This window comes from Hemicordylus capensis, chromosome 3 (genome assembly GCF_027244095.1).
Source record: "Hemicordylus capensis ecotype Gifberg chromosome 3, rHemCap1.1.pri, whole genome shotgun sequence".
NCBI lineage: Eukaryota > Metazoa > Chordata > Lepidosauria > Squamata > Cordylidae > Hemicordylus > Hemicordylus capensis.
Window position 1 is genome coordinate 3,424,159 of NC_069659.1, and position 15,909 is coordinate 3,440,067.

General features: G+C 50.7%; 1 protein-coding gene across 1 annotated transcript in view; it reads left to right on the forward strand.

Annotated features, from left to right (window-relative positions):
- PDE2A (phosphodiesterase 2A) overlaps positions 1-15,909 on the forward strand; it is a 434,647-nt gene that overhangs the window by 140,190 nt on the left and 278,548 nt on the right. Inside the window, exon 2 of the mRNA XM_053307709.1 lies at positions 3,280-3,343. Coding sequence (XP_053163684.1) covers positions 3,280-3,343 — 64 coding nt within the window. The remainder of the gene's footprint in view (positions 1-3,279; positions 3,344-15,909) is intronic.

A 15,909-nucleotide genomic window follows, 5' to 3' on the forward strand; every position in this document is an offset into this window, starting at 1 on the left:
CAGTCTACCTGTGAATAGCAGTTGCTGAGAGGCAACAAGGGAGGACTGCTGCCTTCATGCCCCCTTGGGAGGAGAGCTGGTCTTGTGGTAAAAGCAAAGTGTGCCATCCAGTCGATTTTGACTCCTGGTGCCCACAGAGCCCTGTGGTTGTCTTTGGTAGGATACAGGAGGGGTTGACCATTGCTTCCTCCTGCGCAGTATGAGGTGATGCCTTTCAGCCTCTTCCTATATCGCTGCTGCCCGATATAGTACCAGCGGGGATTCAAACTGGCAACCTTCTGCTTGCTAGTCAAGCATTTCCCCGCTGTGCCACTCAAAGTGACTGATCTTGTGGTAGCAAGCTTGAATTGCCCCCTTTGCTAAGCAGGGTCCACCCTGGTTTGCATTTGAATGGGAGAATGTGTGAGTACTATAAGACATTCCCCTTCAGGGGTGGGGCTGCTCAGAGGAGACCATCTGCTTGCTTAGATGCAGAAGGTTCCATGTTCCCTCCTGCTGGAGATCCTCCCATCGACCTTTTGCACCAACTATCCTAATGCCCGCCAGGGGCACTGGGAGCAGAGGTAGTGAGTGAGGGTCTCCTGACCTGTCCCTGCTTGCCTTGCCTTGACTCCTTTTCAGGTACTTCCTGTAACGGGTCAGTCCTCTTCTTTTCCTCCTAGAGAGAAGATGGAAACATCTCTCTCTCCCTCCCTCCCTATTCAGTGAAGCAATCCTCAGATCGCTCCAGGAGGCTTCTGCAGGGAGGAAGCCCGAAAGCGCTCCCCTCCCCACAGACGATCACTGCCTCCTCCCTGGGCGGCTGGATTGGCCGCCCACACGATGGACCCGGTGGGCCGGTGGGGATCGGGGGGGGGGGGTGTTTCCCGGAAGTCCCAGAATGCCCCGTGTGAGTGTGCGAGGCATTCCGGGGAGCCCCTGACGGCAAGAAGCTTATAGTAGCCCCCGGGTTGGGTGGTCTCCTTGTGAGTCACTGTGGCACGGAGCCGCACTGCGGTGACTCACAGTCAGGGGGACGGGGCTAGCAGAGCGCTGGCTGCACTAACCTCGTCTCAGGGGAGGGGGAACTGGGTGGGCTAGCAGCCGGGAGCCACGGAGCAGCAGACGGCCATGGGAAACTGAGCTGGCCTCCCTTAGCCCAGTGTTCTGCGGTCATGAGAATAGCCTCATCATTATGTAGCTTAGATAGGAATGCACTTCACCAGTGAATCAGTTTAGTTTAGACTCTACAGTGTTACTCTCCATGCGTGTTACTTAAATAGCGGCAACAACTCGGGGGTCTCTCTAGGATGCCCCGCACACTCCACGCAAGGCATCCTGGACCTTCAGGGGGCTGCGATCCCCACAGCCCCCACCGGCTCCATGACAGTTGGTGACCATCACCACATTTCGTGGCAGAGAACTCCATGGATTGATTATGCGCTGTGTGAAAAAGTACTTCCTTTTGCTGGTCCTAAATTTCCCGACCTTCAGCTTCATGGGATGTCCCATAGGAACATAGGAAACTGCCGTATACTGAGTCAGACATTTGGTCTATCTAGCTCAGTATTGTCTTCACAGACTGGCAGCGGCTTCTCCAAGGTTGCAGGCAGGAATCTCTCTCAGCCCTATCTTGGAGATGCTGCCAGGGAGGGAACTTGGAACCTTCTGCTCTTCCTAGAGGGGCTCCATCCCCGGAGGGGAATATCTTCCAGTGCTCACACTTCTAGTCTCCCATTCAGATGCAACCAGGGAGGACCCTGCTTAGCTAAGGGGACTAGTCCTGCTTGCTCCCACCAGACCAGCTCTCCTCTCCCTAGTTCTAGTGTGATGCAAGAGGGAGAAAAATCTCTCTCTCTCCACACCACGCGTAACTTTATACACCTCGACTCCCCCCTTAGTCACCTCCTTTCCAAAGTAAAGAGCCCCAGATGCTGGAGCCTTGCCTCATAAGGAAGTTGCTCCAGGCCCCTGATCATCTGGGTTGCCCTCTTCTTCTGCACCTTCTCCAGTTCTACAATGTCCTTCTTTAGATGTGGTGACCAGAATTGCACACAGTACTCCAGGTGTGGTCGCACCATATATTTGAATAAGGGCATCATAATATCATTTTTATTTTCCTAATGACCCTTAGCATGGAATTTGCCTTTTTTACAACTGCCCTGCACTAGCACCTTCAACGGGCTGTACACCACGACTCCAAGATCTCTCTCCTGATCAGTCCCTGACAGCTCAGACCCCATCAATGTATATTTATTTATTTTATTTATCCTGCTCTCCCTCCAAGGAGCTCAGAGTACATGCTTATTTTTATCCTCACAACAACCCTGTGAGGTAGGTTAGGCTGAGAGATACATGACTGGCCGAGAGTCACCCAGTGAATTTCATCGTTGAATGGGGATTTGAACCCGTGTCTTCCTGGTCCTAGTCCAACACGCTAACCCAGCATGCATCACTTTACACTTGCCAAGGCTGAACCGCATTCGCCATTTTGTCGCCCACGCACCCAGCTTGGAGAGATTGTTGCATCTTGTGGTGGGGAGTCCCATAGGTTAATGCGTCATGTATAGAAACCATCTGATCGTTCTGTCCTGAACTTGCTGCCTGTCAGTTTAAGCCTATATACCTTGAGTTGTTGCATCATGAGTGCGGGAGGACAACCTCTCCAGTCGGTGTACAGGCCATACTGAGCCTGAGTGAGGGGCCAGCGGTCTGACTCCGCCAAAGGCAGCTTCCGGGGCCCCCAGGGCCCTTTGGAGATGGGGCGAGCCCAGCTGGCCTGCCTTTGGCAGGGGCGAAGGGCTTTCCCTGCAGGGTTCGTGCGGTCTGGAAGGGAGAGAGCTGCGCTCTTGGCTCCTGCCACTCTCCCAGGAAGTTTGCAGCGGGGGAAATCCCTCCTCCCGCTTTCCAGCCTGCATGTCCCGATGGCCCAGGCTGGCAGCACCAGGCTGGAGAGGCGGCAGCGGCAGCAGCCCCCCCCCGCCCCGTCTCCAGCTGCCTAGGACCACCCGGGGACCCCCTCTCTGGGCTGCGGCGGCGGCGGCGGCTGCACACTCCTCTCCCTCTGAGCCAGGCGCTTTCGCTAGCAGGTGTGTGCATGACAAGCCCAGTGTGTGGATGACAGCGGCGGGGGGGGGGGGGGCGGGGAGGGAGGGAGGGCTTGGCTAGAGGACGTGTGCCGGGCTGGAGGCGAGGAGAGGGCTGCCGCCGCCGCTGCTCCATGTAGCCGCCGGAGAGGCAGGGAGCCAGCATGGTCCTGATCCTGCACCATATACTCATTGCTGCCATTCAATTTTTCAGACGGGGACAGCAGGTCTTCCTGAAGGCCGAGGATGCCGCAGCCCCCTGCTCGGACACGCTACAGGTAGGCTGCTCTTTTCGTCCTCTGCCGGGCGGGGGGCGGGGGGCGGGGGTGGTCTGCACGGGCCCCCAGATGGGGGTGGGGGGATCTTATCCTCCCGTCTTCTTCTCCCTCGTCTGCCCGGTGCTGGGCATCTCTTGGGCTCTGCTCTGGCTCGCCGCCTCTTGCTGTGTTTCGGCCAACTCTGGCTTCACTTCATTGCATGTCAGTCATCCTGAGGATGAGGATGAGGATGAGGATGATGCCCCTTCGCTTTCCCTCCCTTCGGGCACAGTCCCTTCCTTCCTTCCTTCCTTCCTTCCTTCCTTCCTTCCTTCCTTCCTTCCTTTCTCTCTTCCACCTGCCTTGCTCTCTCTCTCTCTCGCTCCTCTCGGGGTCTCCTCTCCCGGAGTCGGACTCCCCGTTGGCGGGACAGCCGGCCGCGGGCTCCCTTCCTGCCTGTCGCAAGGGAGTCTCTCTTGGCTGCCGAATGCCCGATGCGCTGGCCGCGGGGAGGGGGCTGGCGGCAGCGGCGGGGCTCGCGGGGCGGGGGGGCGGGGGCTGCCCGCCCGCCTGGGGAACTTTCTGCCGGCCTCGCGTCCCTCGGAGAGGAGATCTGCGCCTGCGGAACAGCCCGCGCCTGCCTTCTCGCTCTGCTGCCGCGGTCAAGCGCCGGCAGCGGCCGCTCCGTCCTCGCCGCCGCAGGCAGAGCGGCTTGTTTCCTCGCTGCAATGCAGGCTTCCTTGGGAGACTGAGAACGCCAGAGAGGGCCCTTCTTGAAGCCAGTCCGTGGAAGTGGCTGGCTGGGGGCAGTGGCAGTCCCGTCCGTGGGCTTCCGGCTCTGGTTGGAGTCTGGGTGGGAAGAAGCACTCTCCATGCCAAGTATTTGGGGAGTGGAAAAAGATAGCCCCCTCTCAACTCCCCCCCCCCGCAACACGCCGGCTTCATCCTCCCACCCCCTGCCATGAATTGTGCATAGTGAGTGGTAAGCATCAGCCACAGCAGTAGCTCTGGCCCTTCTGAGCCCCACCACGGAAACGTTTCTTCCTTGAAGCAGATGGGTGGTGTGACGGTCCTGGTGTTTGACTTGCACTTCTCTTGGAAGTTCTGCTGGGGAGTTGGCTGTTTGCAAAGGAGAGGCTCTTGGATAGTACCAACTGTTTGTTGTGAATTGTGCAGGGTTTTGAGTTCCACAGAGCTCTTCACCAGGCAGGTAACAGAAACCTTTACATTTTGCCTGAAGAAGATTCCTGTGGAAGCAAATGCTTTCCTGTCCCCATTACCTTCTGTTCCTTAAGGCCAACACAGTGAGCACTCTTTTCTGCAACAGTGGTTGTTACAGGTCAACCTTGCCTGTTTCTTAGGCCCACGCTGCATATATTCTCTTGCACCTTAACAAAGGAGTCTGTTATCTCCTGAAACATCCACTCTCTGGGACGCGGATGCGGCAGAGCGGGCTTTGCATCCCTCTCATATTAGGTGACACTTTCAATCCTACATCTTTGAAACCCGTTCAGGCCAAACCTGCCTTCTCATTATGATGTAGATTTTGCAAGATGATTCTAGACGGGGTTGAGATTTGGGGCACTTTGCACCAGCCTTCAGAAGTCTTGTCCCTCACTGTGCCGTGGCTCTCAAGAGATTGTTGTTGTTGTTATTTATTCAATTTCTATATTGAATGACATGACAGAGTCCAGAGACTTCTAGAGGACACTTGCTCCGTTTACCGAGGCAGGGGGCTCTTTGACTGGTGGGACCGAACAGCCCTCTTTGGAGCGAGGTGTCGTGTGCGCGGAATCCCTGGAAGGAGCCGCCCTCAGCTGTGGCTGTCGGTTACCCTCCCCTCGGCCAGAGCGTTCCCGTGGTGGTGCACTTTTGCTCTGTGGCTATTCTGTCGCTTGAAGTCACGCCATGCCATGGACACTGTGGGGTTCAGCCGGGTGTGTCAGCCTGTTGATTGCCTGCCCTGGCTTTACGACTTGGAATGGTTCACAGTCAAACATGCAATAAGACAGGCAGGAAGATAAATAAGATACAGACAAGCCTCCGGGTAGCTCCGTGCATTACAAGGCAAACACACGGGGCTCCCAACCTGTTGTTTACTTCGGAACAGTCATGTCTTAATGGTTTTAAGCGGCGTTTTCCTCATTTGTCAGTTGTCAGCCAGCCTGGCTAACAAGTAGAGTCAGGGAAGCGCTACAAGGGAAGAAGACTTCCTTCAGCCATTGGAAGGCCTGCCCAAATGAAGAGGACAGGAAGGGACATAAACTCTGGCACAAGAAATGCAAGGAGACAATCAGGGAGAAGAAAAGAGAGTTGGAGGAGGAGGAGGAGGAGGAGGAGGAGCATAGAGCTAGAAGTGTGCAGGGCGCTTTCCAGACTAGCCGCTCAAAAGCCGCAAAATGCTCCCTTCAGGCAAATCGCTTTCAAAACGTAAAACCTGAAGGGGGAGCAGTCTCGTGAAAACTAACAACCCGAAAAAACAACACCTTATATGACGAGGCGACGTTGTAGCACTCAGTCGCAGCGATTAGCTTTGAAACAAGGCATCCAACATATGAACGGCACCCTGGCGCTTTCGTCGGGACTGCGGTGTCAGGACACAGGAAGTGTGGAAGCACGCTTCAGAGATGTCTCACGGCCCCGTTGCAGGGTCTGGTCTGGAAAGCGCCAAGGGGAATAACAAAAGCTTATTTCAATACATCAGGAACAGAAAACCTGCCAGGGAGGTGGTTGGTCCTTAAATGATGAGGGCATGAAAGGGATTGATTATTAAGGAGACTTAGGGGATTGCAGAAAAGCTGAATGAGTTCTTTGCGTCTGTCTTCGCGGTGGAGGATACTGACTATATACCCTCTCTGGAACTGAGCTTCTCAGGTTTAAGAGGCTGAAGAACTGGGCCAATTTGAGCTGGCGGGGGGGGGGATGTTCTAAACTGTCTTGAAAAACTAAAAATTAACAAATTGCCAGGGCCAAATGGCATCTACCCAAGTGTTCTGAAGGAACTCAAATGTGAAATTGCTTTTCTCCTAGCAAAAATATGTAACTTGTCCCTACAATCAGGCTCTGTACCAGAGGACTGGAAATTAGCTGATGTAACTCTGATTTTCAAGTAGGGATCCAGCGGGGATCCAGGAAATTACAGGCTGGTCAGCTAGCTTAACTTCGGTGGTGCTGGGTAAATTCATGGAAAGCATACTTAAGGACAAAATTGTTAAACATATAGAAGAAAAGGCCCTGCTGAAGGAAAACCAGCATGGCATCTGCAAGGGCAAGTCTAGCCTTTTGGAGTTCTTTGAGAGTGTCAACAGGCATGTGGATAAAGGTGATCCTGTTGACATAGTATTCTTGGACTTCCAAAAAGCTTTTGACAAAAGTTCCCCTCCAAAGGCTCTTCAGAAAACTTAGCAGTCATGGGATAAAGGGACAGGTTCATGTGTGGGTCGGTAACTGGTTGAAGGACCGGAAACAGACAGTTCTCTAAATGGAGGGAAGTAAGAATTGGGGTACCCCAAGGAACTGTACTGGGGTTAGTGGTCTTTAGGTTATTCATAAATGATCTAGAAGTTGGAGTAAGCAGTGAAGTGGCCAGCTTTGTAGATGACACTAAACTATTTAGGGTAGTGAAATCCAAAATGGATTGTGAGCAGCTCCAAAAGGATCTCTCCAAACTGGGGGAGAGGGTGACAAAATGGCAAATGCAGTTCAATGTAAGCAAGTGTAAAATGATGCATATTGAGGCAAAAAAGCCCAACTTCACATATATGCTGATGGGGTCTGAACTGTTGGTGACTGACCAGGAAAGAGGTCTTGGAGTCATGGTGGACAGCTCATTAAAAGTGTTGACTCAGTGCATGGCAGCTGTGAAAAAGGCAAATTCAGTGCTAGGAATCATTAGGAAGGGGAATGAAAATAAAAATGCTAATATTATAATGCCCACAAATCTTTGGTGCGGCCACATCTGGAGTACTGCATACAGCTTTGGTTACCATATCTTAAGAAGGACATTGAAGAGCTGGAAAAGGTGCAGAAGTGGGCAACCCAGAGGATCAGGGGCCTGGAACACCTTCTTTACGAAGCAAGGCTACATCTGGGGCTTTTTAGTTTGGAAAAGAGGTGACGATATATAAAATTATGCATGGAATAGAGAGAGTGGACAGAGAGAAAATTGTCTCCTTCTCTCACAACACTAGAACCAGGGGCCATCCCATGAAACTGAAGGTCAGGACATTTAGGACCAACAAAAGGAAGCCCTTTTTCACGCAGGGTACACCTAATGTACGCATCGGGGAAATGACTTGACTAGCAAGCCAGAGGCTGCCGGTTTGAATCCCTGATAGTTTGTTTCCCAGACTATGGGAAACACCTATATCAGGCAGCAGCTATATAGGAAGGTGCTGAAAGGCATCATCACATACTGCGTGGGAGGAGGCAATGGGAAACCCCTCCTGTATTCTATCAAAGACAACCATGAGTCGACGCCGACTCGATGGCATACTTGACCTTTACAATTAATCTATGGAATTCTCTGCCTCAGAATGTGACGATGGTCAACAGATTAGATGGCTTTAAAAGGGGCTTAGACAAATGCATGGAGGACAAGGCTATTGATTGGTACTAGTCTGAGGACTATAGGCCCCCTCCAGCCTCAGAGGTACAATGCCTCCCAATCCCAGTTGCAGGGGAGCATCTGCAGGAGAAGGAGCATGCCCTCCCCTCTTGCCTGAGGGCTCCCCAGAGACATCTGGTGGGCCACTGTGTGAAGCAGGATGCTGGAATAGATGGGCCTTGGCTGAGCCTGATCCAGCTAGGCTGCCCTTATGTTCTTATGTAGTCCGTAGTCCTCATGAGCTTCCTCTTTCTGTTGTGACTTTGTATTCATGGCACTTTTTTGAGAACATAACACTCTCCAAAGGAGTTTTCTGCTTTCATGGGTGTATACCCACCACATACTTAAAATGATATGCAGATTGTTGTCTCTCTTCAGACAGCCCTTGGAGACAGACTTCTGTGGGTGCAGGAAAAGAGAGCAGAACCTTCACTGTGGTGCAGTGCCCAGGATTCCTTGGGAGACGTGATGATAGTTACACTGGTATGAAACGGATACAAGCTTATAACGCAGAGATGGCCATATCGGCAGAGGCGTGGCTTCACGTGGCACTGCCTAAATGCTTTTTCCATCACAGCAACATTTCTCCTTCTATTACTTTGATTTTTTAGTTCTCTGGTTTTGTGCACAGCTGGGAACCTGAGCAGTCAAACTTGGAGCTGCTTAATGCAGCTGTTTAAAAAGGTGCACATAGATTCCCGTCTCATGACATTTATTTGTTTATAACAACATTTATATCCCTCATCCTCCACTGTGTAGGTATCAAGAGCCACTTACAATCTTGTGCAATCCATAAAACATTGTGTGTATACATACCATTCAAAATAAATTAGAATAAAAAACTATAAATATTTACTCCAACATTCAGTAAAACATAGGGAATATTGTTTGCATCAGTAGATTAGAACTGAAGCCAGAAAAAGCAAAAACCATCAAGATCTTTATCTTGAAAAGAAAAGCAAACTTGACCAAAATGTGCTTCCTGGCTCATCTGAAGATGCTAAGAAAGACAAATCTCTTGAGAAAGAGTTCCGTAATCTGTGCCTTGCTGATGAGAAGGCCTGATCTCACCTCCCAGCCCTTTTTCACAGGCATTTAGTCACAATTAATTTTAAACTGTTTTACTGTTTTTATTCTGCAAAATTGTTTTGCTTTTATTCTGTTTTTATATTGTATTTCAAATTACGTAGAGTGCCTAGGCATTGTTCTCTCTCACTCGTGCTCACGTGCGCGCGCTGACAAATTTTCAGATGTCCGCTCAGTTAATTTTAGATCCCGCTCAGGTTGAATCAGGAAGGCCCCACTCCGAATACACATGGTGCGTGTACACTGCCTTGATATTACTGCCGCCCAGAACAAAACTCATTCCACACAGAGATGGAGAAAATTAGAGGGACCCCTGTGCCCAGGGATGCATATATCAGGTGATAGATAGATAGATAGATAGATAGATAGATAGATAGATAGATGTGGAAAGGTTCATTTCACCAACTCGCCCGTCCCCCCCAAATGGGCATTGAACAACCTGTTTGAAGAGGAAAGTGCTGGCAGTGTGAGCAGGACAGAAACCCTACTTCAACGATTACAGCAAACATTTATATACCACTCTTCCACCAAAGTTCTCAAAGCAGTTTACACAGAAAAATAAATAATAAACTCTAAAAATAATAATGCACAAACTTGGCGTCCTGGAGCTGTCAAGATGCAGCAGCAGAGCCCAGCCCAGTGAGGAAGGGGAGCAGCAAGGCCTGTTGACGGCAGAGACCTTCACACCACACCGTTGGATGTCAGTTTCACAAAAGGGTGTCTGTTTTCGCAGAAGGGTGCCAAGTTCTAAGACTCTCCGAGGAGTGGGGTGCAGCTAGTTCAGGGAGACTTCTGTTTGGAGACCTCTCAAGCTCTTTGTGGTCATGCTGGCAGTATGCCTCTGTTCAGGGGTCCCACCCTCCTCCTCCTCCTCCTCCTCCAAATTAAGAAGAGAGTACTAAGGATTGCTACAGCAGAAAGCTTGGAGACAGAGGCGGCTGTGTGACCTGCCTTCTGATCTTCTTCCTCTGCACAGATTTCTAGCCTTTTCTTACCTCTGAAGAGGCCTGGGTGGTTTTTGTTGTTGTTGTTGTTGTTGTTGTTGTTGTTTTGGTATCTGTTTTAAGTGCCCTCAGAGATATGATTTATGGTTCAGAAGAGCAGTTCTCATTAAACACACAAACACACACCATCACCACCCTGCCTTTCAGTTCCATGAATTTCCCATAGCAGTTTGCAATTTAACAACAACAAAAAATGGGGAAATATGCACATGGGGACACAGAAACCTCTATGAGGAGGAGAGCTGGTCTTGTGGTAGCAAGCGTGGATTGTCCCCTTGGCTAAGCAGGGTCAACCCTGGTTCACGTTTGAATGGGAGACTACATCTGTGAGCACTGCAGGAGATTCCCCTTGGGGGATGGAGCTGTTCTGGGAAGAGCAGAAGGTTCCAAGTCCCCTCCCTGGCAGCATCTCCGAGAGAGGGCTGAGAGAGATTCCTGCCCGCAGCCTTGGAGAAGCTGCTGCCAGTCTGGGTAGACCATACTGAGCTCGGTGGACCAAGGATCTGACTCGGTAGAAGGCAGCCTCCTCTGTTCCTGTGATGACTATGCCTGGCCAGTGTAGGCAGAGTATATGCTCTGAATACCTGAGGTCCCACAAAAAGGATCCTGGGTGGTGCTCCTGGGGTTCCCGTTATCCCAGGCCTCTGGTGAGGCACTGCCAGTCAAGGTAGGTGGTGCCGGACCCTACAGCGGATTAATCAGACTGACCCAAGGGTTTCACCTCAGTGTTTGCCTCCCCATGGTAAGGAATGTGGGGTGAGCTTCTCACATTGCACTCCCAATGTTGCTGTTCTATGTGACGACTGGGGTTGTTGTTCATACGGTCAGGCCAGTCTTGTCTGGACATGCTCTCTCAGTTTCATCAAAGGTGGTGGTTGTTAGCAGCATCACTGTGCCCTGCCCTTTGCAAAATAGAATTGGCCTCTGCCCCGAGGAACTTGCAGAGCAACACTAGGGTGGGAAATGGATTTAAGGAGGAAACGAGCGCTGCTTTCAGCTATGCATCCCTAGATGTAGTCACCGTGGTACTGTTGCTGTTGGGTCTGATGCAGTTGGTTTTGATTGGCAGCGTGTCTCGAACTCGGCACTCCAGGTTATGAAGCAAAGAATTGCCCCCTGTGACCTGAAATCCTGCCATTAAAGATGCTGGGAGCTGAGCACCTGGCTCTGACCATGTGCCCCAGAGACAAACTCCGATGTGACTTCCAGTTGCGTATTGCACTCAGGTGGCCTACTCGTGTGAGCAGTGGGTGCATCCTTTAGTCCCCATCTCTTTCTGTAACTATCCCCAGTGTGCGTAACTAAAATAATTGCATATCCTTCCCTGCTCTGCCCTTGCCTCTCCTCCCTCTGTTCCCCCCACCTCGTGTCACATTCTAGATTGCAAGCCCCTCAAGGCAGGGACCTGGATTATTATGCTCTCCAAAGCATGCTGATGGCAACATTCCCTGTCTGTCAGGCAGAAATAATTGATACCAGGCTCTCACAAGCTTGCTGAAGACTGCAAAGTTAAAAAGAAGCAGCAGCAGCAGCAGCAGCAAATGGCAGGGACTCTGTCCCTTTGGCTTTGCTTCTCTGTCCTCTCTTCTATGACAGACGGATGCATTTTCTGATCCGGAGTGCTGGGATGGGGGTAGTGGGGTGCGGTCCTGTGCCAGTCAATTGAAAAGGCCATCCAGTATTGCTCCTCAGCCCCTGGGGGCCCCCTCCTCCTCGGGCAATCTATTGTCTCTGCTCTTCCCTGCCTTTCTGGCTGATCAATCCTCTCCTGCAGCTCAGCTGCATCCAAAGGACTCTGCCGAGCCGCTCTGTCCATGAAAGCTGGCCGCCTGTCTGGGATTCCATTCTATTCTGGCAACCGCTCCGATCTCACTGCACAGAGTAACTGGAGCCTCAGGAACTTCTCCAGGCTGGGATCCAGACAACCGCAGCGGGTGGGAGGGCTTTGTTTTTATGGGATGGATGCCACACCCTGCCTGCCATTTTAATGCCCCTGGAGGGGTGCTGGGTGGGGGGAGAGGGGGAGCATTCCAGGCGGAGAGGGCAAGCGATGTTTTGGGCAAGACTGAAGGAGACAGAATCTGGGGGTGCCAAGGCAGGAGGGAGGGATACATGGCGCTGATGAAAGAGGAGAGCTGGTCTGGTGGGAGCAAGCATGGCTTGTCCCATTAGCTAAGCAGGGCCTGCCCTGGTTGCATATGAATGGGAGACTAGAAGTGTGAGCGCCGTAAGATATTCCCCTTATTAGGAGATGGAGCTGTTCTGGGAAGAGCATCTAGGTTCCAAGTTCCCTCCCTGGCAGCATCTCCAAGAAAGGACAGCTGAGAGAGACTCCTGCCTGCAACCTTGGAGAAGCCGCTGCCAGTCTGTGAAGACAATACTGAGCAAGATAAACCAGTGGTCTGACTCTGTTCCTATGTTCCTAATCTAGCTCAGTATTGTCTGCACTGCCTGAAACCTTGGAGAAGGCTTCTCCAAGGTTACAGGCAGGAGTTTCTCTCAGCCCTATCTTGGCAACGTACTGTATGCTTTGGTAGTTTGTTGGTTCAATAAAAAAATCTTGTCCTAAAAAATCTTGTCCTATCTTGGAGAAGCCAGGGAGGGAACTTGAAACCTTCTGGGGAATATCTGACAGTGCTCACATATGTAGTCTCCCATTCAATTGTAAACCAGGGCTGACCCTGCTTAGCAAAGAGGACAGTTCACAGTTGCTACCACAAGTCCAGCTCTCCTCTATGGCTGAGCAGTCCAGGCATGAAATGACCCTCAAGTTTCTATCTGTCTGATGTCTGGACACGTGCACATGTTTTTGTGTGAATGACTGAACATGCGTTCACTTTAAAAGTATGCCAGGGCACAGAGAGGAAGTATGCTGCTGTACCTGCATTCAGCAGAACGTATGACTGTGCATTTGCACAGATCAGTACATGCATATCGTGCATTGATTGCATATCGTGCCCAGATGGTACGTGCATCCAACATAATGTGTGAATAGCATTTTTGCCAATCCCTTGTGATGGGGGATGCAGGGAATGGTGGTGCTGGGGAGGAGGGCTTCATCTTGCCAAATGCCCTGGCCGAAACCTCCCCCCTCGAAATGAATTGTGCCCCCTTCTGCAGAGTCCGTCCCTCTGGAGACTGGTGTCTCTTGATTGAGCAGGGGGCGAGCAACTGGCCCTATCCACCCCCAGCACTATACCTCCAGTGACTGTTGCTGGGGTCTATCTTGTGTTTCTTTTTTAGATTGTGAGCCCTTTAGGGACAGGGATCCATTTTTAGCCTACTTTCCAGTAGGCTTATGAATTCACCCGGCATTCTGTGTCCGTGGGTCCCCCACTATCAACTTTGCAACGCCTGGACCAATATGAACCAAATCGGGTACAGTTGTAGGGGCACATAGGAATGCCCCAAAGGGGTGGTGTGTGATGATGTCATCCATTCCAATTCATGATGGCAGCCGCGTGAACATCTGAGGTGCATGCGCGCTAATTCGTGGACTGTCTAACCGATTTGAGCCAAATTAGGTACAGTTGCAGTGAGTGACACACAGAGACACCTCAATGGCATAGTTTGTGATGATGTCATCCACCCTGATTCAAGATGGTGGGCGCCTAAACTTTTGAGGTGCAAGCAGGCTAACTTATGAACCACTTAACTGATTTGAAAAATATTTGCTACAGCTGTAGGGGAAATCTCAACGCCGTAGTTTGTGATGATGTCAACCACTCTGATCCAAGATGGCGGACGCGTGAATTTTTGAGGTGCAAGTGCACTAACTTGAGGACTCTCTAACCGATTTGGACCACGTTTGGTACAGTTGTAGTGGGTGACACACAGAGACACCTCAATGGTGTAGTTTTAAATGATGCCATCCACCCCAATCCAAGATGGCGGACGCCTAAGCTTTTGAGGTGCAAGAAATCTAGCTTGTGGACCTCAGTTTGAACCAAATTTAGTCCAGTTGTAGAGACAGAAAAAGGAAAGCAGGCTGATTAGTTCTTACTAGAACAACTTGTATTTATTTATTATTTCTCTATGTAAACCCCTTTGGGCACTTTTGATAAAAAACGGTATATAAATATTTGTTGTTGTATGTGGGACGGTTTTGCCCTTACCAAGTTGTTTGCCCCCATGGGAGTGAAAGTTCAGGGTTACCTTTGGGGAAACCTGGCTGGAAGAAAGGCTAAAGACCCACCCCTTTCCCATTGACCCAGGCTCCGGGTCTGATTCTTCTTGATTTCAGCCTGTTGGCCTTGCCCCAGGGATCCCAAATGGCTCCCAGTTATAAAGTGGTTGCAGTCTGATTCGCAGCGGAAAGTGGGGGGAAACTGCCTCACCCACTCCAAAATTGGTGACCGCAGTGTTTGGGGCAAGGGCAGATCTGATCGCCCCTCCCAATTGTGACCCAGTTTGAAAACTCTTCCGTTCCTTGGAGTGTGCAGGGTTCTTGATTTTGGAGATCACAGAAGTGTGGTGGTTCTGTTCTCCCAAGTGGATTGTCACTTTAAACGTACCTGCTCTTGGGGATGGATAGATGGCCAGAGAGGTGTGTAGGCTGCTCCTTAGATCAGCACCATTGAATACTTTTTCAGAAGCTCTTCCCTTTAAATTATATGCTTTTGGGGGAAAAGGAAAGAGAAAATTTGCATTTAAAGTATTTGTTGATAGCACACATTAACTGCTTAAATTAAAAACTTGTTGTCCTAAATACAATCCCATTAACCATTTAAAAACATAACCATGTTACCCACTCCCTCAGGCTCTAGACACGTAATCCTGTCTCCCACAGAGCTAACCCAGATATAATATGGTTTGGCATCTCCAGCTTGGACCCTGTTGAACCTTTCAGAGGAGGTTCTGTAATATGTGGGCAGCCATCCAAGAAGGCCTCTTCTTCAGCCTCTGCTGTCTTGGTAAATTTAGTAAGCATCTAAGAAATGTGAGGTTCTTGGTAGAGTGCATCTTCACTTCTGTGGCTCATGAGTAGGGCTATAAACCAATAAAAGAATTCCTAGTCAGTTAAATTTGCATATGTTCAAAAATGTGGTTCTGAAGCAAGATGTGTATTTTCTTCATTTTTAGATTATGCACAAGTGTAGTGTAAGAGCATAGTCTCAAAAGAGGCATTCCCTCCTGTGTGAGTAAAAAGTAGGAATGCTTCTTCCAACATGGCAAATAGTTTTTATAAGTACTTTCCCCCAAAAAATCACACACACACACACACACACACACACACACACACACACACACACACACACAGCTGCCCAATTAATTAGGGGCACCTTTGTAGATTTTTTTAAAAACCCAGTTTAATCTAATTCAGGGATTCTGATGTTCCTGGACTACAGTTCCCATCATTCTAAGCCACAATAGCCGGAGGGATCATGCAACAGCATCTGGGGACCCATGTTTGTGAACCCCTGATCTAACCGATGAATCAGTCACCCGCTGCGTCCTTGCTTGGCTGTGACGCACACCTGTTGCCTGCCTTGCCAAGGTCAGGAAAGATGATCAGAGAGGCCAAGATCAGTAGCAGAATTCTTCGTCTCTGCAGGGCAGCCAGGATGAGCAGCTTCCTGTGCCTGGCTGCGAGGAGGATGCCTTTGCCATCGGTATCATCCAGGTGGCCCCACGCTGGGAGGCAGTGTGGTGCCACACAGCAGCTCCTGTCCCTCCCGGCTGAGCAGGCAGGAAGAGGAAAGCAGGAGGGAGGAGGAGAGCAGAGGACTGCCCCCAGCTGGGCTCCTGGTGGGGGGGCTGGCTGGGGGGGGGCTTGGAGAAAGCTGTCCCCTTTGGCTTGTGTGCTGACAGAGGCCAGGGGAGGAGGCTCCCTGGAATGGAGTGCATGCCCCCCCCCGCCATTTGTGGGGGTGGGAATGAAATCCCTCAGA